This window comes from Myotis daubentonii, chromosome 11, assembly GCF_963259705.1.
Source record: "Myotis daubentonii chromosome 11, mMyoDau2.1, whole genome shotgun sequence".
Lineage (NCBI taxonomy): Eukaryota > Metazoa > Chordata > Mammalia > Chiroptera > Vespertilionidae > Myotis > Myotis daubentonii.
Window position 1 is genome coordinate 78,147,326 of NC_081850.1, and position 25,086 is coordinate 78,172,411.

The following is a 25,086-nucleotide window of genomic DNA, read 5'->3' on the forward strand; positions in this document are numbered from 1 at the left end:
GCATCCACTGAGGATGCGCTCCCGGAACACTTACTTCATGAGGGGCTGCATGATGATTTCCTAGTTGCATCATTCCTTCCGCGTTTGCCAGTGGGCGCTCTTCCAGGAAGGAGGGCTTTTGCTCATCGGAAGGAAGGATTCGGTTTGTCCGAAGCCCAGCTCCGATCAGAAGGGCAGGGATCACACTTAGTTCTTTCTCTTTAATGAAGAAGTCTCCTTCACTGGTGACAAGTGAGGTTTTACTGTTTTGAATTTTGCACTTCTTTTTGGAGGAGTATTATGGGCATGTGGGTTACATAATGCAGTGTGTTTTGATCGATGACTGTTACTCTACTTGGGGCTCAAATTTTTCTAAATTTAGCCAGTGGGGCTTCTGCAAGCCGGTGGCCGTGTCCTCTGGCTATGTCCCCGTTCGTCTTGGAGGACTTCCTCGCTTTATGGAGTTATCGGCTGCCCCAGGTTTGCATTGTAAATTGCCTGCCCCGGACTCAGAATCAGCCATCTCTCCAAGGAACCCTATTTCGGAATGGTATTAGGTTCTAATTCACTCCGAGTGGATTTAATATATATATATATGTATATGTATATGTATATATATATTATTGATTTCAGAAAGGAAGGGAGAGGGAGAGAGAGATAGAAACATCAATGATGAGAGAGAATCACCGATCGGCTGCCTCCTGCACACGCTGGGGATTGAGCCCGCAGCTGGGGCATGTGCCCTTGACCTGAATCAAACCCGGAACCCTTCAGTCTGCAGGCCAGTGCTCTATCCACTGAGCCAAACCGGCTAGGGCTGGAGTGGATTTATAGAGAATTAGACACCCGCAGTTCTCTGTGACACTTGGCTGTAAGAGGAAGTCTGGGCTCAGAAAACATTAACCTCCTCAGCGCCGTGCTTTATCCTACAAGTTCCCAGAACAGCCTCGCAGTCACAGTGTGAGAGGCTGTCAGCTGAAAGCCGCTCCGCACGTTTCTTTGCATGTCCCTTTGTCCTCAGTGTGCCCCCCACTGAGCACAGGAGTTCAACTCCTGGGTTTTCAACTCCCTGGAGGTTAATTTTTTCTCTCTGTGGTCATGGTACCCATCTCTCCTCCAGTCGGGGGTGTGCCCTGTGTTTCAGTTTTAGGGTTTGCACAGGATGCTTCCTTGACGTAACTTGGAGGGGAAGGAGAGGTTCTGACGGGAGGGGCTGCCCCTCTCCCTCTTTCCTGGTTTTCTGGCTGGGACCTGGGAGGCTTGGCTGCTGAAAGGAAGAGGTGTGAGCTGCGAGTGGGTGCTGGTGGAATTGAGGGAGCCATCTGTCTACAGGGTGAACCTGGGGTGGGTGCTGGTGGAATTGAGGGAGCCGTCTGCATCCAAAGGGTGAACCTGGGATGGGGGATGGTGGGTGTGGTCTGAGGCCCCTTGGGGGGTGATGGTGAACTACATTGGTCTGGGGCAGTGGTTCTCAACCTTCCTAATGCCGCGATCCTTTAATACAGTTCCTCATGTTGTGGTGACCTCCAATTTCATTGTTACAAATTGAACATAATTAAAGCATAGCGATTAATCACAAAACAATATGTAATTATATATGTGTTTTCTGATGGTCTTAGGTGACCCCTGTGAAAGGGTCGTTCGACCCCCAAAGGGGTCGCGACCCACAGGTTGAGAACCACTGGTCTGGAGCAAGATTCCAGATCTCCAGGGTTCATCTGTGTGTAGGAGGCATCAGGAGGGCTGCCTGGAGGAGGTGATGGGGGCCATAGAAGTTGGCCAGGTGAAGGAGGGAAGAGTCTTCCCAGCAGAAGGGCACTCCTTGCTCCTTCCCTCCGAGCTGAGTCCTCTGGATGCCTCAGTTCAGATGTCACAGCTCTGAGCCCACAGGCTGGGGATGTGGGTAATGCCCAGAATTGGGCCTGGTCAGGCTCGGGGGAGTGTGGGGTGCCTTCCAGATGACCTGGAAAGCCTGTATGCTGCCCGAAACCCATGGGAGAAGCCAGGTTCTGCATACAGCTGGCAGCCTGTTAAGGACCCTCCATCAGTGGGCCAGACACACGTAAGACAAGGTAACATGTTGGCGTCAGCTTCTCACACCTGCCTCCCAGGTGCTGAAGTGGGTGGAGTCAGCGATCCAGGCGTCCAAGGTGCACCTGCTGTCCACGGACCATGAGGAACAGGGCGAGCACTCGTGGAGGATCCCCTTCGACCCCAGCCTGAAGGAGGTCACCATCTCCCTGAGCGGCCCGGGCCCCGAGATCGAAGTCCGAGACCCGCTGGGTATGTGCGCCCCTCCTCTTTGGCCCCAGGATTGAGCTGGGAGTCAGGATGGGACAACGAGAGAGACCCGTGGTGACAGGGGTCTGGACACAAGGCTCTGGGAGCAAGGAGGGTGGGGGGTGCCAGGTGGGGGCAGAGAGGGTCCCGTGGTGGGTGAGGAAGCAGGAGGCTGGAAGAAGCCAGGTGAGGGGAATCAAGATGAGGACAGCCCTGGGATGGGAGGCTTCCACGGAGTCCTTCCCCACGCGCTCTAGAGGTCCCCACAGTAGCCTGGCGGGTCAGTGAGAGCACGGATTAGTGGCATGTAGTACAGATGGAAGCTGGGGTTCAGGGAGCTGGTTTGGACCTGGCCACCTGGCTCCCCGGTGCTCCGAGGATGTCATGAGAACCTCAGGCTATAGGCCAGGAGTGCATCCCACACCTGGGGAGGGGGAGGGGGGCGTGCAGAATGAGGGGGAGGCCCCAGCACTGCCAAAGGCCTCTCGTCAGTTTCTCTGGGAAGATGAGGCTGGTGTTTGGAGAGCCACGGGTTCCTGGGGATAGGGTGGGCCTCTGTCACCCCCCGGGAAAGTGTTGGGGACTGAGCGTCACTGGGGCTTCCATAGGGAGGATCCTGCAGAAGGACGAGGGCCTCAACGTGCTTCTCAACATCCCTGACTCGGCCAAGGTGGTGGCCTTTAAGCCGGAGCATCCTGGGCTCTGGTCCATCAAGGTAGGGGGCACTGGGTTCCCGGGCTGTGGGGAGCCCAAGCCACATGGAGTTGGGACACCATCTCCTTCCTGTCTGGCCTGGGGAGCCTGGGGTCCTGGGAAGCTGAGGGCTGGAGCTTGGGTAGTGATGTGGACATATCAATAGAAGTAAAGGGTCAAAAACAGAGGAGGGGTATTCTGCTTTGCAGCCGTGAGAGAAAGTGGAGTGGTTGGGTTAGTTAGGGGATGTTTAGGAAGGACGTGGAGAAATGACTTGAGCGTCCTGAGATGGGTAACAGAGCCCTGTCCCGGGAGAAGGCACAAAAGAAGCAAGGGTGGCCTCGGGGGAAGGCTTCGAGGAACAGTCCTGGTGGGGCGGGGCGGCGCTCCTGGAGCTGGGGCGTGGGGGTCGAGGGCCCCGGTGACCTGGGCCTGGGCTTGTGCTAGGTCTACAGCAGCGGCCGCCATTCGGTGAGGATCACGGGCATCAGCGACATCAACTTCCGCGCCGGCTTCTCCACTCAGCCCTCCCTGGACCTCAACCACACCATCGAGTGGCCCCTGCAAGGTGCATGCTCCTGGAGCTGCCTTCCGAGGGGCGGGGCTTGCCCGTGGGAAACAGGGGAGGGGTGGGGGCCGACTGTGAGTGGGCGGCTGTGGACAGGTGGCCCAGGCTGGGTTCCCACACCATGGGGCCAGGCCCCAGCCCCGGTGACATAGTGGCCATGTCCCTTTAGAACAGTGGTTCTCAACCTTCTGGCCCTTTAAATACAGTTCCTCATGTGGGGACCCAACCATAAAATTATTTTCGTTGCTACTTCATAACTGTCATGTTGCTATTGTGATGAATCATCATGTAAATATCTGATCTGCAGGATGGTCTTAGGCGACCCCTGTGAAAGGGTCGTTCGACCACTAAAGGGGTCGCGACCCACAGGTTGAGAACCGCTGCTTTAGAACATGCTCCACTACTGAGTTCACACCTTCCCCTTCTTCTGGGTCAAAACTTGTTTACCAAGAGCCTGGCTCCTCCAGTTTCCCACTTTGACGCTGTGTGGAGTGGAGGGGATGCAGCCTTGGGGGCCACTGGCTGGATGAACAGTGGCATTTCAGGACCATGGACAGGAGCAAGCCCCCCCCTCTCCTTGTCCCACCCCTAGTGTGAATGTCCCAGGGAAGGGAAGGTGAGGTAGCTGGTGAAGGAGGACCAAGTGGGCTGATCCCTGGCCGATTGACTGATAAACCAAGGGCCGCTCCTTGGGGAGGATCATGGAGCCCAGCACAGATGCCAGCACCTCCTCCCTCGCCCTTCCCTCTGCAGGGGTGCCCATCTCCCTGGTGATCAACTCCACGGGCCTGCAGGCCCCTGGCCGCATCGACTCGGTGGAGCTCTCACGCAGTTCAGGGCAGCCCCTCCTGACTCTGCCCACGCAGCTGCTCTCCAACGGATCCGCCCATCAGCTGTGGGGTGGGCCACCCTTCCATGCCCCCCAGGAGCGCTTCTACCTCAAGGTCAAGGGCGAGGACCACGAGGGGAACCCCCTCCTTCGTGTCTCTGGAGTTGCCTATAGTGGGGTGGCCCCAGGTGAGTGAGTGGCTCTTGCCACCCCTAGATTTCTGTCTCAGTTGCCAACCCATGTCTTCTGGGAGCCCTCCTGGTTTGATTAGATTCAGGAGTGTGTTCATTGACTTCTGTGGGCAGCAAGCTCTGCAAGGATTATGCTGAGTACTGAGCTGCTTCCGATGTAGCCCTCAGCTCAGATATGTAGTACAAAGTCATCCTTCACCCATGCATTCATCTATTTATCCATACATGCATCTGTCCACCGTACTCACTCATCCATCCAAACATCTACCTACCCATCCATTCACCCATCCACCCATCCACCCATCCACCCATCCATCCATCCATCCACCCACCCACCCACCCACCCACCCATCTATCCATCCATCCATCCATTCATCCATCCACCCACCCACCCACCCACCCACCCATTCATCCATCCATCCATCCATCCATCCATCCATCCACCCACCCACCCATCTATCCATCCATCCATCCATCCATCCATCCACCCATCCACCCACCCACCCACCCACCCATTCATCCACCCATCCATCCACCCATCCATCCATCCACCCATTTATTCATCCAAATATCCACCCACCTGTCTATTCAACATTTCATTTTGTGTCATTCAGAATGTGGACACAACAGTGGGCAGGGCAGTGGGTATGGCCTTTTGTTCTTATAGTCACTGTATAATCATGATCTTGCTAATACTAATTTAGCCATCATTTTGAGCACTTCCCTTGGGGCAGTCCTGGGCCAAGCCCACTTATCACACATTCACTCCTCGAATGCTTATAACATTTCTGAGATGTGTTTCCATTTTATAGATGAAGAAATTGAGGCCACTAAAAAAAAAAAAATTTTAGTAAAAGAAAAAGAAACGGAGGCCACCCACCTCCCAGGGTTGCTTGGAAGGTTCCTTAAGCTAATGCACACAGAGACGGCTCGTGGGGCCACTCAGGGTCTGCACCCAGGATGTGGGGGTTGTGGACCATGTTGGGTTGGTTCCCACACGTGTTGACTTTCTGCTGGTTTTCTGTGTGTCCCTGAGGTCTCACATCCTGTCTGGAAGCTTCCAGAGGGCAGGGTGGAGTCTCTGGCTGTCCAGCTCGTCTCTGGGCCTGGCAGGGGCATCTCAGTTCACTGGCCACTGGCTTCCATACTGGGCTCCACTCCCTCCTGCCCGCTCCCCCTTCCCATGTGGTGGCCTGGGAGGAGCTCACAGAGGTGGCTCACTGACATTCCAGGGTCCTTGCTGGGGATCTCAGCGAGGGGCGGACTCCTCTGTCCACATCACTGGGGGCGGGGGCAGGCCGGGGGGCACCAAGGCGCCCATGGTGAGGTGGAGGACTTGCAGACCCTGCTTTCCAGCCCCCTGCGGGCCTCCACTCCCCACAGTGGTCCCCGGCCACCTGGCCTTTGCAGCTTTGAGAGGACTTTTCAGAAAGAAATTTCAGCAGCAGAGTCACAGCCTGTGCTTCTCTCTCCTGCTCTTTGCGATGGATCCGGGAGTTTGGAGTTTAGCTCTGGCTCTTGGTCGGCACCTCGGCTCTAGATGAAGGTGTGTCTGTGGGGCAGGCAGCGGCGCGGCTTGGCCTTTTTGCGTCCTACCCTACCTCCCAGGTTCGGGAGGCTGGCGGTTCGGCTGAGAGCAGGAGGCTCTGGGTTTGGAGACGTGGAGGTGTGGGGGCTGGGCCTGGGGTCGCCGGGCCCTTGCAGCTCACAGAAGAGGAAGCCGAGCCGGCCTTGCAGAGGCTTCCAGTGTGTGTGTGTGCTGGAGGGGTGGCGGGGGGGGGGGGGGGTGGGGGCGGGGGGAGCTGGCTGCTTTGCACACAGCTGAGGACGTGGCTGGATGGTCCGGCGTCCCTCTCCCCTGGGACGTGGCAGGCAGCCTGCAGCATGATGTCACCGCCGCCCTCCCACCCCGGCTCTGTGCTCAGAGGAGGTCTGGCACACGGTCAGCCCGCACAGCATCTCCGGTGGGGACGCGGAGGGGGCAACACAGGGCTGAGCGCATGCCCCATCACCCCGCGAGGCATGGGCTCCGCCAGGGACCCTGCGGGGTGGTTCTCAGACTTCCACTGAAGTAACTCCAATAGCCAAGGAGAGAACGTGTCACCCCCAAGGCCAGGGTCAGGCGAGGGGGGCAGTGGTGTCTGCTGAGGGCCCCCAGGGGCTCATCACAAGCTGTGAGATTTCATTGAAGTCTCTTATTTTATCTCAAAAATGCGTGTGAATTTTGCCTTTGCAGCCCTGCTCCAACTATGCTTATTTTTGAATAAAAAAGGCTCCTCCCCTCCAACATCTTTGGGGAGAACTGACCCTCGGGCAGATGAGCAGTTGATGCCCCACCCCCACCCCTGGGGCGCCCCGTCTGGTCTCGGGCCTGATACAGTTGAGAGAATGGGGCACAGACCGGCCCGGCCCATCGCAGCCAGGGTGTCACAAACCATACAGGCAGAGCTTTCGTGGGCGCTTCCCACGCACCTCGCACCTCCTCATGCCAGCGACCAGCCCCACTTTACAGAGGCCTCTGCTCCTGGCTCCTCCCTGTGGGTGTGTGGCTGGGCGTAGGGCCAGCGGCTGTGGGGAGCAGGGCGGCCTGCTGAGCACTGGTCCTTGCCTGCAGGCGGGCCCCTGGTCAGCATGCCCCCCAGGATCCACGGCTACCTACACCAGCCCCTGCTGGTCTCCTGCTCCGTGCACAGCGCCCTCCCCTTCCGGCTGCAGCTGCGGCGGCACGGAGCCAGGCTGGGCGAGGAGCGGCACTTGCAGTGAGTCGCCCATGGGCAGCCCGTTGTCCTCGGCCACTGGGCTCCGGGGGTCCCGATGCCCTCGGGGAGCTGAGGGGAGTGGGTGGCAGGAGAGGGACCTGGGGCTTGGTCCTATTGTCCTCCAGGGCAGCCCAGCCTGGGCACCTCTCAGTGGGGCCAGGGATGGGGGAGGGTAGCCCCTGAGGTTCCCGCCACTGCTGGGCCATCACGGGGCTGCCTTCGCTTGCAGAAAACTCAACCCGTGCAGGGCCTTGCCCACGGGGCCAGGGCAGGAAAGACTCTCCCCTTTATGGATGGAAGTCCAGAGCTCAGAGAGGGGCAGGGACTTGCACAGAGCCACACAGCATCCTGTGGAATTTGCATGTCCTTGGCTGCCCGCTCCTCTTATCAGGCCTCCAAGAGGATTTGCCGCCCCCCCGCCCCCGGGCAGGGTTCAGAGGAACAGGGCCCCAGAGGGTGGGGGAGGCGGGGGACCCTGGCTGGGGGCAGTGTGACCGTGCGTGCCCGCCTGTCGTGTGTTCGCAGGGAGTCGGGGAACAGCAGCTGGGAGATCCCGCGGGCCTCCAAGGCCGAGGAAGGCACGTACGAGTGCACAGCGGTCAGCAGGGCTGGGACCGGACGGGCGCAGGCCCAGGTCATCGTCACAGGTCTGTCCCTCCCCGTCTCCCCTCCCCACCCGCTTGCTGACTTTTCCCGCCAGGATTTCCATCCAGGGAGCCTCAGTCCGTGGGGGAGCGTGCCAGCCAGCTGCTGGGGACTGTCCATCACCGAGTCTGGCTGCCGCGGCCCCTGCCCGCCGGCCCCGCTGGGGCTGTCTCACCCCGGATGGCCCGGATGGCGGGTCTCAGTTGGAGAGAGGTTGGGAACCTCGGCTCTGGCCGCGCTCCCCTGCCCAGCCTTCCTCCCACCCCTGATTGCTTGATCTGGACTTTGGGACTTGCCGGCCCCCAGACCTTTCCGGGGCCACTGTCCATCTTGCAGCCCCGACACCTGTGCCTCCACGTCCCCACGGAATGGCACCATTCAGCGCAGGAAGGTTGGAAATGCCACCGACCATCTCGACAGGAAATTGGTTTTATTTATTTTTTTACATTATTTTTTTAAAATGAAATTTTATTGATGTCAGAGAGGAAGAGAGAGAGATAGAAACATCAATGATGAGAGAGAAGCATTGATTGGCTGCCTCCTGTACGTCCCCCACTGGGGATCGAGCCCTTAACCCGGACATGTGCCATTGACCGGAATCGAACCTGGGACCCTTCAGTCCGCAGGCCGACGCTCTATGCACAGAACCAGGCCGGCCAGGGCTGGCTTTATTTCTTAAACTGAACCCCAGCTCTGGGGAAGAGAAGGGAAGGAGCCAGACAGCGTGGCGAGCGAGGCCTTCCGCACCCTCGGATCTTACACAAAGCGGGAGGAAGACTGGGAAACAGGCCGGGGTGGAGCGGCCTGGCGCCCTGCCAGAGGCGCTCTCCGGATGCGTTGACTTGCTTCCTTTCAGACCTTTACCTGCGCGCGCGTTTCACCGAAAATGGGAGACTAGTTACATACTTACAACAACCCGCGCTGTTATCACCTCACAATAGAGCACGTGAGCACACATGCTTAGGGCGGGAACTAACAAAAATGTGCCTTTTCTAAGTGCTGGTGAGCAAAGAGAAGTAGAGAGGCGTCAGGAAACTTGTCCGCCCGTTACTGAGAGTTCGCAGTGGCTCCCCGCTTTCCGTATCTGCTCTCTCTCCTCTCGGCTAAACTGTGTTAAACTCAAACTCAGGGCTTCGACTTTCAAGTCCCTGTCACTGCCTAATGCGCTACAGCCAGCGTCTACTGCTGGCCTCCCCCCAACACACAGGGGCCCCCGTCTGCACGCTGGCATATCGGGGTGCATCGGCATGATACATTGGTGTAAATTTGTTTAAAGAGAAATTCATGGCCGTAGTCATCCTGTAACCAGACAGTCAGTGGGTCTGCGCTGCCTGTCACTGCGTGAGCCAATCCAGCGGAGACGCGGTTGAGTCGTTATGAGTGTTTATTCAATCCTGCCGGCAGACATCTCCGCCCCCCACCATAAGCCAGCTGCTCATACTGGGTAGGATAGCGATGACATGGGGAAGTAGCCAAAGGGTGTGCCCAGTGGGCAGTTCACAGGTCATGGGGGCTGGAGACCTGCAGAGGCCCGTGGGCATGCACAGGCTGGGGGTCTTCAAAGGGCTGGCGGCTCTGGCTTCTGCAACAAGGCTTGCTATCTCCCCATGACAACAGGCAGCTCCCGGATGGGGAGGAGGGGCGCACTTCCAGGTGAGCCCCCAGGTCCCCCGTGGAACCCCCAGCCAGGCTGGAAGGTGCCTTCTTGAGTCAGAACAGAGCAATCGCGGTTCACAGAGCTTGATTAATATTTCCTCCAGTTCTAGCTGGTCCCCAGGATTCCATTTCTGCCCCTGCCAGCTGCCGAGGTCCGAGGCTCCACTTGCCTGGACGTCGTGGTCACTGCCCATGTGGCCTGTTGGATCCAGGTCCCCCTGCGGGTTCTCAGGCCCACGCCCCTGGTAGCGGGCCTCTAACCTCGCCACTTCCTGTGGCTTCTTCTTGGCGAGACGGCGGTTCTCTTTGCTCTCCTGTCTCTGGGGCAGAGGCCTCCTTCCTACATTCGTGTGTAACAGTAGCCCCGCTGCTTGCACAGAGCGTGGCTTTTACTCATTAATCTTTCCCTCCTGAGGGTTCGTTTGGAACCCCAGCTTTATCCCCAAGGGTGCAAATATTGGCTCAAAGCGTAGCTTTCGTTAGACACCGCAGTTGGCTGCCGGGAGCAGAGCGCGCACTCGCCACGCAGCCCTCGGTGGGTGTGTGATGGCGACAGGCAATGCGCCCTCCCGGGTGGCACCGTCCTGATGGTGAGCGGACGCCGGTTAACCTCCCTGCTGGCCGAAGCCTCCGGACGGCCACGGTGCTGGGTTCTGGCATCGGGACCCCACGGGGACCAGCAGGCCGTCCTCCCGAGTCAGCCCCGGCGAACCTCCCACGCGTGTGTCCTTGCAGACCCTCCGCCACAGCTGGTCCCGGCGCCCAACGTGACCGTGTCCCCAGGGGAGACGGCCATCCTGTCCTGCCGGGTCCTGGGCGAGGCCCCCCACAACCTGACGTGGGTGCGGGACTGGCGGGTCCTGCCGGCCTCCACGGGCCGAGTCAGGCAGCTGGACGACCTGTCCCTGGAGGTCAGCGCCGTCGTCCCCAGCGACGGCGGGCGGTACCAGTGCATAGCCAGCAACGCGAACGGGGTCACGAGGGCATCCGCCTGGCTCCTGGTGCGAGGTGAGGCTCTTCCTGCGTGGCTGTGCTCCCAGTTCCACACGCTGCCCAGTCTTTATCCCCAAAGCCCGTCCCTCCATCCCTCTGTCCCTCCGTCCCTCCATCCCTCTGTCCCTCCGTCCCTCCCTGTGCCCAGACATGGCCTCTGGCAGGCAACCTCAACCCTCCCCCTGTTTTTTGAACCTTCAGAGAAAGGAGTCTGAGCCTCAGAGCTTATGCCTAGTGGTTCTCACTCGTGGGAAGTTCATCCTCTTATCTAACCTAAATTTCTACTGCTGGAAGCCAAGCCAATTTCACTGTGTCCTGACCTTTTCCAGAGCCATTGAGCACCTGCCTTGCCAACCCCCCCCACCCCAATATGTAGGATAGGGATGGAACACTGGCAACTGCTGAAGCCCAGAGGTCAGGGGTGGGCAGCACTGACCAGATAGGGATGGAGGAGACAGTTGGAGGAGCACTTGTCTGGGAGTCTTAGGACAGAGCCGCCCCGCTGGGGTGCTGTATCCCCAAGTGTGAAAGTGTCGTAACAAGTGTGCTCTCCGGTGCCAGCGACCCCTCTTGGCGCCTGGGGGTGTGGGGAAGGGTCCTGAGGTTGCCTGGGGGTGTGGGGAAGGATTCTGAGGCCGTGTATGGGACACAGCTATGGGAGGGGCGTGTTCCCACTTCTAGGCGAGGGCCATGAGCTCTGTGGGAGCCTGGCAGGTCTGGCGTGCTTTCTGCGTTTGGGGCCAGCACTTGTGCCGGCCTTGGGGTCACTCAGGGTCACCGGAGGCGAGAGCCATCCCAGCCCTGGCAGCTGCCGGGCATCTCCCTAAGCCTGTCCGAGGTGCTCAGCCCAGAGGGGAACTCCAGGGAGCTCCCACCGGGGGCACAGGAAAGCAGTCCCCGTGCGCCCGGGGGATGTGCCTGGGTGGCTGCCTGGTCAGCCCTCGTCCCCAGGGAGGCCACTCCTGGGATTCAGGGCTTTTGCCTCCTGTGTCTCTGCCGTCGGTGGCCATGGCCGTGGCCGTGGCCGTGGCCGTGGGAGGGCAGGGTCCCAGGGCTGGGGGCTGGGCCGGCCCGGCTGCTCTGACAGGCTCTGTCCTGCCGCCCACTCCGAACCGCAGAGGCCCCGAAGGTGAGCATCCACACCAGGTCCCAGCGCTTCTCCCAGGGCGTGGAGGTGAGGGTCAGCTGCTCGGCGTCTGGGTACCCTGCACCCCACATCTCCTGGAGCCGTGACGGTCACACCCTGCAAGAGGACAGCAGGTGAGGGGCCCAGGGCCTGGGGCTCCGGGACTGGAAACAGGGGACCAGGACCCCCAGGCACCTGTCCCAGCCTCAGTCCTCTTACCCCTAAACGGGGAGGAGCACGGTCCTGCCCTCCTCCGGGGACCATGTGAGGCTCAGGAGCCCAGTCACTCTGGAAACGAGACGATGCCTCAGGGAGGGCTCCGGGGTCAGGAGCCACAGCAGCAGAGTCCAGCAGACCTGTGCTTGGGTCCCGCCGCTGCCAGTCAGGCTGTGTGACCTTGGGCAAGTCACCGAACCTCTCTGAGCCTCATGAATGAAAACAGACAATGCGTGTACAGCGCTGAGCTCACAGCTCGGCACAGGGCGGTGCGGGGTGGTGGTCCCTGGCGACGTTAGTGAGTTTGTTATTAACGATGACGGAGGGACCCTTGCACGGCCCGACCTGATCAACCCCTTGCCGTTGACCATGACTCCAGAATCCACGTGGATGGCCAGGGAACCCTCATCATTCAGGGACTGGCCCCAGAGGATGCTGGGAATTACAGCTGCCGGGCTGCTAACGAGGTTGGCACAGACGAGGAAACGGTCACCCTCTACCACACAGGTACTCGGGCCACGGGCATCTGGGGAGAGGGGCCTCCCTCCCTCCCTCCCTTTCTTCCTCTCTCTCGTCCACAAATACTTATTGAGCAGCTGCTACATGCCAGGCGGTGGGGACACAGCCGTGACACAGGTCCCTGTCTAGGGGGGAGGCATAAAACATAAGGAAGGCACTTTTGGGTGGTGAGGATGCGCAGAGCAGGGTGGGGTGGGTGATGGGTGACATGCGGGGGGGGGGGGGTGCCTGTCACACACAGGACCCGCTGAGGCCTCCTGAGGGACAGGATGGCAGGCAGAGGGGCCGGAGGGGTCATGAGTCTTGGGTGCTCAGGGGGCTGCCGGGAGGCAGGGGCGGGGTGGGGGGGGGCGGGGCCGGGGAGCGGCTGGCACCCCCTGGAGGGCATTCCTGGGTTTGGCAGGTTCAGTGAGGAGCTTTAGGGGTTGGTCCAGGAGTGACCGCTTTCACTTCAGGTCCTGGGCGGGAAGCTTGCAAAAAGTGGGCTGTGGCTAAATTTTCCTGGGGTGACCATCTCAAGGTGGGGGATGGGGAGGAGGCAGAGTGCTCCGCTCCCCCTCTCTCCCCTCCCCGCCCCCAGCTGTGGAAGCCACATTCTCAGTCTAGGGAGTGTGGTACCTCATTTCCCATCTGCCCCCCTCGCCCCCACGCAGACCCACCCTCGGTCTCCGCCGTCAGCGCGGTGGTGCTCGCCGCTGTGGGACAGGAGGCCGTGCTGGCGTGCGAGGTGTCCGGGGTGCCGCCGCCCCGGCTCGTCTGGTATCGAGGTACGTGGGGTGGGGAGAGGGCCCCGGGGATCCGATTTCCAGGACAGTCACTGGGGAGGGGGCACTCCGAACGGGTGCCTGGGGAGAAATGGCCCATCTCAGCAGCCCTCACCCCCTCAACCACAGTCCACGCAGCTGATGCAGGGCGGCTCGGGAGTGAGGAGCAGGTTTGGTTCCGGCTCCCTGGGCGCCCGTGGGTGGGGGCTTGGCATCTCTGAGCTGGCTCCCTGTCGGGGAAGCAGGAAACCCCAGGTGGTTGTGAGGATGAGATGAGTCCACGCAAGCAAAGTGTCTAGAACGAGCTGGCGCCCGGCTGCGCTCAGAGCTCCTAGAGAGGGAGGCGGCGGTGCTGGGATGGCCTGGGAGACGGAGGAACAGCCACGACTGTTCCGAGGCTCTTGGGGTTCGCGGGGGTGGAGTGTCCGCGGTGCTGGACGCCCAGCTGGAGGTTGGATGGGCAGGAGCTGTTCCACCGGTGGGCGTGGGTTCGGGGCTGCTGCCTCGGACATGGGCTCCTGCTCCGGTGTCAGCCAGAGCCCCGTGGTGCCCCCACCTGGACACGCTCCGTCCTTTGCAGCCGCTGTCTGCACCTGGGCTCTGAGAGAGGCAGGGATTCACTCAGACCACCGGCGGGCGCGGGGGCTCAGAGTGTGAGCATCCTGTCCCAGGGCCCCAGCCGGCGGGGGCAGAGGGCGCGGGACCCCTGATGTACCCTTAAAAAGGAATGAAGTTCAGGTGTGTGACGATGTGAGTGTATTTAACCCCACAGAAGTGTGCACATAACCGTGGTGAAGATGGTGAATTTTTTAAAAAATATATATTTTATTGATTTTTTACAGAGAGGAAGGGAGAGGGACAGAGAGTTAGAAACGTCGATGAGAGAGAAACATTGATCGGCTGCCTCCTGCACACCTCCTACTGGGGATGTGCCCGCAACCCAGGTACATGCCCTTGACCCGGAATCGAACCTGGGACCCTTCAGTCTGCAGGCCGAAGCTCTATCCACTGAGCCAAACCGGTTAGGGCAAGATGGTGAATTTTATGTTCTGTGTTTCTTTACCACAGCTTTTTAAATTTGTAAAAAAGAACCAGAAAAAGACAAAAAGAAAAAAGAATGCCATTCTGATACAACATGGATGGTCGTTGAAAACATTATGCTAAGTGAAATAAGCCAGACACGGAAGACACATATTATCTGATTCCACGTACATGAGGTCCCTAGAACGTGCTCATCCATAGAGACAGAGTAGAAAGGTGGTCGCGGGGGGCGGGGGATGAAGCGTGGAATTCGTGTCTGAGGGGCAGTTTCGGTTTGGGAAGATGAAGGAGTTTTGTGGGTGGACATAGTGATGGGTGCACAACACTGGGGATGCACTTCATGCCACGGATCGGACACTGAACGTGTTTACGATGGCAAAAATGTGTGTGACGTGTGTTACCACAAGTGAAAAACTAAATTACACGTTAAAAGGGGTTCAGAATCAGGTGGTCTGTCAGCCAGCCGCCTGGAGGAGAAATAACGGGGGGCCTCAGAGAGGCAGGCATGGGGGGTGTGGTCATCTCGGGGTGACCAGGCCCCTCCCAGAGCTGATCCAAGCCTCAGTCTGGACCCGGGGCAGAGGGTGGGGACCCAGTAGGGAGTCCCGGGCAAGGAGTTTTTGGGTGAAGAGCCTGTTACATGGAGGGAGACAGCCTGGGCCTCCCTCCTCCACAGAGGGGCTCAGGGGACTGACTGAGTGGTGCTGACTTTAAAAGGTTTAATTGCGGTAAAAGACACAGGAAAAATTTACCATCTTCACCATGTTTAGGTGCAAGTTCAGTGGCATCAGGGACACCCCACCGTCGTACAACCGTCACCACCATCCATCTCCAGAACTCTTCATCTGGCAAAACCACAGCTCTGTCCCCAGACTTTCTGGGGAACCTTCCCCCACCGCCCCAGGCCCCAGCCTGTGCGTCGCAGGAGCCTGGGGTCAGGGAGGCTGCGCCCCAGCCCCCCACGGTGACCGCGGGCCGAGCCTGATGCCTTCTCCTCTTTGGTCCAGAGGGTCTCGAGATGATCCTGGCCCCCGAGGCCTCGAGCTCTGGGGCGCTGCGGATTCCGGTGGCTCAGGAGAGGGATGCTGGCGTCTACACCTGCCGAGCCGTCAACGAGTTGGGCGCAGCCTCTGCGGAAATCCGGCTGGAGGTTGGACGTGAGTGTTCGCCTGTCCCCGCCTGCCCGCCCCTCTGCCCCACCGCCGAGCCGGGAGGAGAGAACCCCTCCAGGTAGCCGGCCAGTGCGGGGTTCCGAGCACTTGGGGACAAGGAGGTCCGAGGGAGATGGGTATGCATTACCTCTTTTTTTCCTTTTATTTTTTTAAATTGATTTCGGAGAGGGAGAGAGAGGGAGAGGGAGAGAGAGAGAGATAGAAACATCAATGATGAGAGAAGCATTGATCGGCTGCCTCCTGCACGCCCCCTACTGGGCATGTACCCAGGCATGGACCCTTGATTGGAATTGAACCCAGGTTCTTTCAGTCCTCAGGCCGACGCTCTATCCACTGAGCCAAACAGGCTAGGGCTCTTTTTTCCCTTTTTATTAAATTTATTGGGGTGACACTGGTGAACAAGATTCTACAGGCTTTAGGTGCACAATTCCAGAATGCGTCGTCTGTACACGGTACTGTGTGTTCACCACTCCAAGTCAAGTCCCCGTCCATCACCATGTATCCCCCCTATGCCCACCTCCCCCACCCCCTCTCCCTGCTGTATTACCTCTCACTGGGTCACAGTTGCCCCAAAACTTGGTGGCTTAAAATAATAAACATGTTTTCCCTCTCGGTTCTGGAGGGCTAGGGTTCTGAGAGGGGCTTCGCTGGCGGGCACATCCCCACTGAGCTCACTGACGTGGCTGCTGGGGGGAGGCCTCGTCCTTACCACGCGGGCTTCTGCAGCCTCTTGGGACATGGCTCCCCCAGGAGTAAGGAAGAGAGAGAGAGAGAGAGAGAGAGAGAGAGAGAGAGAGAGAGAGAGAGAGAGAGAGAGGAGATCCTTAGAATCAGCTACTGCCTTGGAAGTGACCTGCCATGACTGTGCCAGCTAAATTCTGTGGCTCACACAGACCAGCCTTGGACCACAGTGGGTGGGAGGGCTGCCGGGATGTGAGTACCAGGAGGCAGGTGTCACAGAGCCATCCTGGAGGCCGCCTATCACAGAGGCGAGCCTGGGCGTTGTCATCCTGAAACCTGCACTCCAGGCTCATCTCCATCACTTACCATCTGTGTTTGGTCAGGTTATCGAGCCTCAGTTTCCCCCAGCTGACCATACCACTGCATTTTTTTTATTGTAGAGAGAGAGACGGAGGGAGAGGGAGAGGAAGAGAGAAATATTGATGAGAGAAGCATCAACATCCATCGGCTGCCTCTTGCACACCCGCTACTGGGGATTGAGTCCACAACTCCAGCATGTGCCCTGACTGGGAATCGAACTGGTGACCTCTTGGTGCATGGTCAATGCTCAACCACTGAGCCACACTGGCCAGGCCAAACTACTTTATTGGGTTGCTGTGAGGGCTCAGTGACCTCAGGCACATAATGCTTTGCACATGGTCGGCCCATCCTGACTGCTTAGTAAACGAGGGGTGATGATCCCCTTCTCACAGAGGGCAGTCTGTTCTCTTCTGTGGCTGTACATGGCCTTGGCTGTGCGGGCCGCGATGTCTGAGTTCCAGGCCTGGGTCCCGGCACTGGGAGCTGCTCGGAAGTCGTCGGCACAGCTCCCTGGCAGGCTGAGCCGGGACGGATTGGGCTCTGAGGGTTTGCTGCAGCCACAACGGAGAGACAGGTGCTGGGAGATCTGGGAGGTGCAGAGAATCTGGAATGTGCTTTTCTGGGGCTGGGTGGGTCAGGCTAGGGGCTCCCCTAGGAGATAGAGCCCTGGGTGGGGCAGGCCCAGTCAGGAGGCTCTGGGCCTGGTGGGGACTGTGCGTATCAGGGTTGGGCTCCTGCCAGGTTTGGGGCACCCTTAGCCTTCATTCATTTGTTCCATCATTCATTCCTCTAATACGTGGTCACCAGGTGGACCAGGCCCTGTGCTCCAGGGCCGGTGTTGGGGACACAGTGGCATCTGCCTTTGGGTAGCTGGTGGGGTCAGTGGGAATACTCAGTGGCATCCTGGGGGTCTGTGGGTGCCCTGGAAAGGGGGCTGACCCAACACTGGGGGTTTGGGAAGGCTTCTTGGAGGAGGTGATGTCCAAGCTGAGCCCAGAGCTGTCATTCAGGTGGCGAGCTGTGGAACATGTTCCAGGCAAAGGGAACAGCATGTGCAGACGCCCCCGTGACAAGAGAAGCTCAGCAGGGAGTGCGGGATAGAGAGGATGGGGAGAGGGGCAGCTGAGGCGGCTGCTACCTGCTGTAGGTCACTCCCGGCCTGGCTTCAGGCGCTGGGCAAGGTCCGGGCTTTGTCCTGTGGGGGCGGCGAGAGGTTTTAAGGAAGAAAGCTATGGGCTCAGACCTTCCTGCATGGCTGGGCTCTTGGGTGGGGCAGGGTGGGTGTGGAAAGCCACGGGCTTAGAGCCTGATGATGATACAAGCAGAAGCTAACACTTCTGTGAGTGGCCATGTGCCAGGGCCAGCTCCAAGCAGGGTTCATGCACTCACATGTAATCCTCTCAGCCCTTGGGGTGAGTGCTCTCATGATCTCCTTTACAGATGGGGAAAATGAGCACAGAGAGGTTAAGTAACTTGCCCAAGGTCACAGAGCTGGCAAGTGGCAGAGCTGGGATCTGAACCCAGGGTCCCAGCCTTTAGCCCCTGGACTCGATCCTGATGCTCACCAGCAGGGTGAGCTCGGATGTGGTCTCTGAGATGTTGTATGAGGAAGAGAGAAGAAAGGCCTGCTCAGTGCCACTGTCTTAGCGATTAGCCAGTAGGTTCTGGGTGGGCAGAGAGGCTGCTCCGGGGGTGGCTGCACTTGGCATTCCTGCGGGCTCGTCCTTTGCCCCCTGTCTGATTTCTTTTTAGCAGAGCCTTCTTTCTGCGGGGCCCAGGCTGACATGCTGCCGGATCCTGTCGTTTGCCTGCCGGCCATTGGCCTTGGGGCCACCTCCCCACGTCAGAGAGAAGAGGCAGCTGGCATCTTAAAGGCAGGCTTCTGGGGCACTGTGCCACTGTGGCCTCTGGCTTTGAGGTCAGGGCAGCGGTGGACGGTGGCCCAGCACCTGTGTGCCGGGGCTTTGGCCTGGTGGCAGTGGTGGGAAATGGAATGTCCTGCCCATCTGGATGGCAGCTGTGGTCCAGCCTTCCTGGCCAGGCTGGCGGAGCCTTCCCCGGCCAAGCACAGGTGGGCGCCGTGCCCACATCCTGCCGGGGAGCTGGGAACTGCCCTCCTGGTGGCGTTCGGGCGCTGGAGGAGGGGGCCTCCTGCCGTGGGGTACGCCGGCCTGGTCTGTGGACCAGCTGCAGGCTTGGCACCGGCTCTGCACCTGGCCTCCCGTAGTCGAGTCCTGCTGCTCATTTGGCCAAATTATTTACCTCTCGACGCCTCGCTTTCCTCATCTGTGAAATGGGGACGATAGTAATAGACCTTGCCCAGGGGGTCCTGGGAGATTTAAGGAGAGGACGGGCTTTGTTCAGGGCTCGCGTGGGTAATATTCATCGCACGTGCAGTAGGCCGGGGGGCTGACGAGGGGCTGTTGAGGCAGAGTGGGGTACACTGATTTGTGCCCTGGCTGGTGACTGACTCCGTGGCAGGCGCCCCTCCCCAAGTTCGGTGCCTTTTCTATGACTTTAAAGACTTCACCCCGCTGATTTCTCTCTAAATGGATGAGTACCCACCCTCTCTCTGCCCTCTCATCTCAGTCCCAGCCTCCTGTGGGGTCCACCTTGCCCATCGGTATCGTCTTCGGGCCTGAGACCTCTCCCTCTTCCTGGTCAAACTGAGTCAAGGCTGACTGTGCACTCCTTCCCACCGACCCAGGGCTCCAGGCCATGGAATCGGGGGTTGGCCAAGGAGACTGGAGGTGGCTACCGCGGCTCAAATGATGAGAAAGCTCCAGAACCTTAAGATATTTGAGCCAGGGTAAAAATAGACTTACCTCTTACAGTGGGGAAACTGAGGCCCAGAGTGGTGAAGGGGTCACCCGGGGTGCCCAGTGGGGCCTGCCCAGGCTGTGGGCCTGCAGGCCGGTGTCCCTGGCCTGGGGACCGAGCGGGAGGAAGGGCAGCTGGCACCTCTCATGGTTGCCTCTTGGCAGCTGTTGGAACCCATGGGGTCTTTCCCCTGGGAAATTCCTGGAGGGGGAGCGGCCCCAGCTAACAGCACCCTCAGCTCCTCTGAAGATGAGAGGGCAGCAGGGGGAAGGCAGGGGGAGCCCTGGGAGCTGTGAGGAGGGGGCTTGGAGCCTGAAAGCTGAGGTGGCTGCGCCTCACGGACGGGGCCTTGGGAAGAACGCTGGGCGGCAGCCTGGCCCTCAGCCCGCCTGGTGCTGCAGGACTCAGGCCCCCGCCCCCTCCTCTGGCCAACGCGGGGACCAGAGGACCTTCAGCTCTGGCACCCGAGGGTTCTGGGGTCCCGCCTTTTGGAGGCTCCAGGTGAGGGTGGGGGACAGCTACAGAGCAGGGTGAGTCACAGTGTCCCGGGCAGGGTCTGAGTCTGGGATTGGCTCCTTTGGGATTCACCCTGAGAGGGGATGTGGGAGCTGGGTGCGGCTCTGGCTGGGGCTCGGCCAAGTTGTCCCCGAGGGCATCGGGGATGCAGGGTGCGGTGTCTGGGAGCCTGGGCCTTGGCCGCAGCCGGACCTGGGCTCGGCCCCTGACTTTAAGTCGTGCCCTTGGTTAGGTTCTTGCACCTCCCTGACCCTCAGTTTCCTCATCTGTGAAATGGGGGTTGCAGTGATGCCTCTTCCTAAGCCTGTTGAGACCATGAATGAACTCACATTCCTGGAAGCTCCGTCGCGATGCCTGTCCCTTGGCAGGCATTTGAAATGCTGCCCTTTATATGTATTCTTTGCTTATCATGATAAGGGTCTGTCCCATCTCAGGGGGAGGTTCGGGCCTCGGAGGAGGAGGAGGAAGAGTGTGCGCCTCACAGTAGCCCAGATTCGGGAGACAAAGTCAGGCTGTTTGGGGTCTAAGGAGGGAGCCAGAGAGAGTAGCTGGGAGGCCTGCCTGGAGGAGGGAGGTTGGAGCCGAGCCCTGCAGGCAGGCTGAGTGGGGTGGAGAAGGCAGGCTTTGGGGGGCAGGGGGGACGGCAGAGCCGTGCCCCCAGGCCCAGGCCCCTGCAGGCCCAAGGACCCGTCTGAGACGAGCCTGGGGCAGAGCCTTTCTGGGATTTTGAGTCTCGGCTGCCAGGCCCCGAGGAGAAATGGCGCGGTGGCGTCTGAGGTGGGGTCCAAGACTATCTTCCTCCTTGTAATTTTCCAAATTGTGTTTACATCTCCCTGGAACTTCCCTAATCCCCGAGGCCCGGAGGGAGTTTGACGTCATGATTTGGACGGACAGGGGGATTTCTGGAAAGAGATGGAAGGAACCGAGAGGTGGGGTGTTTTCCGTGGAGCTGGATGTGAAGTGTAACAAAAGGCTGGGGGCCTTCTGGCCGTGGGTCTGGGGCCAGGACCCGAGGCCAGGGTCCAGCGGCTGCAGGGCCAGGCCCGGGACCTGGCTGGAGTTGGGCTGCTTCTGGCCTGTTGCAGGGCCCCAAGGGTTGTAAGAGTCTGTTTTGGGAAATATCTCATCTTTCCTCCCCGACTGTAAAATAGGACAACGCTTAGAGAAACTGTTTGGAGGAAACGCTACCATCTATTAGCAGTGGTGACCGTGGGGAGGGGCACGGGCTCTGGGGATGCGAGGGGCAGAAATTAGGGGAAATCCTCGTGTGTGTTTACATTTTTTATAACTCAGGTGAGCAGGGAAGCCTGTGCAGAAATGTTGTCCTGGTGTAATTTTTTTAAAAATTAATTTTATGCCCAGCCGGCATGGCTCAGTGGTTCAGTGTCGACCTATGAACCAGGAGGTCACGGTTCGCTTCCCAGTCAGGGCACATGCCCGGGGTTGCCGGCTCCATCTCCAGTGTGGGGCGTGCAGGAGGCAGACGATCAATGATTCTCTCACCATTGATGTTTCTCTCTCTCTCCCTCTCCCCTCCTCTCTGAAATCAATAAAAATATATTTTTAAAAAATAACGAAAATAAAAAATTTATCTTTATTATTGAAAGTATTACAGATGTTGCATCCCCCCCACTAACCCCCCCCCTCTTCCCCACTCCTGTCCCCTCCCCACTGGTGTCGTTATTACTGCAGCCACTTTCTCTCCCAGTGTCCCCGTTTGGACCATAGAGCCTAAGGTCACGTTATTCCTACAAAGCACATTTGGTTCTGTAGCAGTGTTTCATATGCTCATTGCAACAAGTCCCGCAAACAGAAAGCCGTAGAGGGGAGATTAAGGATGGCTGCCAACCCCCCACAAAGGCCCTTTGGGGTGGCGTCACTAAAGGGGCCGTGGAGATGGTCGCTCAAGTCCAAGACGCCTGCTAAAGGAAGCTCCCCGTCCCAGGAGCAGGGCGACGGGCCTCAGAGGTTGTGACCTGCAGGCCTCCGAGGTGGGCTTCCCCGAGGCGTCTCTGCCAGGAGCAGGCGCGTGGCCCCGTGGCCAGCCCCGCACAGGCCTCTGAGGCGCCCCTGAGAGCGCTCCAGGGTGGGTCCCGCCCAGCTTAGGGTGGCCTTGGGGCCCTGACTCATCAGCCCCCAGGTGCAGGCCAGGCTGGAGGCCGGAACAGTCCCCTGGGGGCCAGGCGGGGCCAGCCCTGACGGTCACCTCCCTGCAGATGCGCCCCGGCTGATGGAGCTGCCCCGGGAGGTCGCCGTGGAGCTGGGCAGGAGCGCCCTCCTGGCCTGTCGGGCCACAGGCCGCCCGCCCCCGACCGTCACCTGGCGCCGTGGGGACAGCCAGCCGCTGGAGCCGGGCCGGGCCAGCAGGACCCGGCAGCCCGAGTCAGGGGTGCTGTTTTTTGAAAGTAAGAGCTTGGAGCTGGGGGAGGTGGGCAGGGAGACAGGGTGGCCCCAGTCTGGGTGGCTGGGAGCAGGACCCTGAGCCCAGCCCTGACCGTGGGTGATATTTGGGGTCGTGTTTAACTGGGCAACTCTGGTCAAGTCATTTCACTACCCTGAACTGGTCATAGTAACGACGGTGACAGTGTTACCACCTGGGTTTAATATTATGGGTGTTAGCCATCGCCATCATCATCATCATTGCCATCACCACCACCAATCACCATCACCACCACCAATCACCATCACCACCACCAATCACCATCACCACCACCAATCACCATCACCACCACCAATCACCATCACCACCACCAATCACCATCATCACCACCAATCACCATCACCACCACCAATCACCATCACCACCACCAATCACCATCACCACCACCAATCACCATCACCACCCCTGCTAAAGCTACACTGTGCTATGTGCGCGGCTGGATGCTGGGCACAGTGTCCACGTCATCTTACTGATCCTTTTCCTAATCACACTGCAAGGCATAGGTATGGATGAATTAGCCCCATTCTACAGATGAGCAGGTTGAGGCCTTCTCACCCTTCCACGCCCGGCCGTATCCCCCATCCCTCTCCTCTCTGCCATCCCCGCCCTCCCACCTGACCCCTGCAGGGCCAGGCTGTGCCACGGGCTCCCTCTGTGCTGGAGAGCCGCGCCTGCGGGGGCTGGAGCCGTGCCGTGGCCCCCAACAGTCAGGCCCCCCTCTTTCCTGCCCCTCAGGTGTGGTCCCTGAAGACCAGGCCCCGTATGTCTGTGAAGCACAAAATGTCTTTGGGAAGGTCCAGGCGGAGACCCGGCTCCTGGTGACTGGACACGGTTCGCTGGTGGATCTGGGGAGGCGGGGAGGTGGGAGGTGGGACACCCAGGGAGCTGCCCCCATGACCACCCATCCTTTGGGACAAATGTGTCCGTGGCCAGGTATCCGAGGGGAGCCAGCTTCCTGGGCAGGTTCCCGGGGGCGGGGAGGGTGGAGCCTCTGTCCCCACAGATGCCCACGGGATCCAGGGTGACCAGCACCCTGTCCTTCCCCACAGCCCCCCCACAGATCGCCAGCGGCGCCCCCACCGTGCGGGTGCTGGAGAGGCAGCCCGTGTCGCTGCCCTGCATCATCCTGGCCGGGAGGCCCTTCCCTGAGAGGCGCTGGCTCAAGGCCGGCCAGCCAGTGAGTGCCGGGCCCTCCGGGGGTAGAGGGGGAGGGGGAGGGGGGCAGCGGGATATGGGGGTGGGGTGGGGGGGTGGCTGTCGCATTCACACCTTGGCCTCCGCTCTGCTGCTCCCTGGTTGTAGAAGGTCCTCATCCTTCCCTGCCTCTTTCTAGAACCTTCTCTGATAATGTGCTGAGAGCATTGTCACCCTCTGAAGCAGGGGGGGGGGGGGGGCGGCGCCCCTTCTCTGCCATTGGATGTTTATAACATCGTTCGCAGGCCGTACAGCAGCATCAGCTTGAAAACCAGCCTGCTCTGTTCGGCCAGACACTTAATTAACTCGCCCCTCGCGCCTTGGCAGGGCTGGGCCAAAGGAGTGCGTGGGCCTTGCGTGGGCCTTGCGTGGGCCTTGCGTGGGCCTTGCATGGGCCTTGCGTGGGCCTTACGTGGGCCGTGGGCCGGACGTGCCCCACCCCTGCTCTAAAGCCCACCGGCCCCCTGGGAGCTCAGCAGGGGGGTCTGGCCTCCGTTAGTGCTGAGGTCTAGGGAGCGGGAATGTCGGGGGCACAGACACCTCGCACTGGTCACCCCGTTCTGGCTCAGGGCAGAGAAGTGACCTGTGCGGTTGAATACCCGCCCGACTGCCTAGCTCGGTGCTGGGCGCACGGTGGCTGCTGTACCCTGTCTTCTCTTCCCCTCTCCTGTGCACGCCTTTGCCCCCCTTCCCCTCAGTTCCTCTGCACTGTCCTCAGACACGGCGGGGGGAGGGGGGTCCTTGTGCCCTTGAGGCTTTAAGGCGGTGCCCTCACCCCCATTGAACTTCAAAGCCCCAGAGACGCTGCAGCGATTGTGGGGCTGCTTTTCTGTTCCCGCCGCCCCGGTCCTGGCACCGCTGTCTGGGCCCCGGTGCAGAGCAGACGGTGCTTCTCGAGACGGGGGGACCTCCCAGGGGAGACCCCCATCGCCCCGGCTTGGGTCGGGCGTCTCGTCCTGTCCAGTGGCCATGGGAGAGTGGAGTGAGGGAGGTGCTAGGGGTGAGGCCCACCTACCCCTGAATGAGTCTTTGGAAAGGACTGGGGGCTGAGCAGTCATAGCATCACCCCCCTTCCCCGCCAGCTCCCCCACCTTCTCTCGTCCAGCCTGCGCCCTGCGGGCCTGGCAGGCAGTGTGGCCTCTGAGGGCTCTGCAGGGGCCTGTGCTCTGAGCTGGTGCTTCCCCCTCACAGCTCCCGGCCGGCAGCCGGCACTCGGTGCGAGCTGATGGCAGCCTCCACCTGGACCGGGCGCTGCAGGAGGACGCGGGGAAGTACAGCTGCGTGGTCACCAACACGGCCGGCTCCCAGCACAGGCACGTGCAGCTGGTCGTCCAGGGTGAGTCCTGGGGCCCAAGGTTGTGGGGTGGGGCCGGGGGCTGGCCGGGATGGGGGAGGGTGCGTGGGGGAAACTTGATCTTGAATACCTTTGTTTAAAAAAAAATTGCACAAGTAGTACATAGTCACTGTAGGAAATTTAGAGACCAGACAGGTAAGTAAAAAAATACTCCTATAGCCCTAGCTGGTTTGGCTCAGTGGATAGAGCATCGGCCTGCGGACTCAAGGGTCCCAGGTTCGATTCCAGTCAAGGGCATGTACCTTGGTTGCGGGCACATCCCCAGTACGGGGTGTGCAGGAGGCAGCTGA

The 25,086-nt window shown here is 59.8% G+C and overlaps 1 protein-coding gene across 1 annotated transcript in view; it reads left to right on the top strand.

Moving 5' to 3' along the window:
- The window catches only part of HMCN2 (hemicentin 2), a 140,217-nt gene that overhangs the window by 22,021 nt on the left and 93,110 nt on the right, over positions 1-25,086 (top strand). The window contains exons 5-19 of the mRNA XM_059658329.1: positions 2,091-2,262; positions 2,868-2,974; positions 3,400-3,520; positions 4,274-4,537; positions 7,155-7,299; positions 7,825-7,946; positions 10,336-10,608; positions 11,712-11,853; positions 12,315-12,442; positions 13,108-13,221; positions 15,267-15,416; positions 22,025-22,213; positions 22,984-23,079; positions 23,298-23,425; positions 24,634-24,778. Of these exons, the coding sequence (XP_059514312.1) occupies positions 2,091-2,262; positions 2,868-2,974; positions 3,400-3,520; positions 4,274-4,537; positions 7,155-7,299; positions 7,825-7,946; positions 10,336-10,608; positions 11,712-11,853; positions 12,315-12,442; positions 13,108-13,221; positions 15,267-15,416; positions 22,025-22,213; positions 22,984-23,079; positions 23,298-23,425; positions 24,634-24,778 (2,296 nt within the window). The remainder of the gene's footprint in view (positions 1-2,090; positions 2,263-2,867; positions 2,975-3,399; positions 3,521-4,273; positions 4,538-7,154; positions 7,300-7,824; positions 7,947-10,335; positions 10,609-11,711; positions 11,854-12,314; positions 12,443-13,107; positions 13,222-15,266; positions 15,417-22,024; positions 22,214-22,983; positions 23,080-23,297; positions 23,426-24,633; positions 24,779-25,086) is intronic.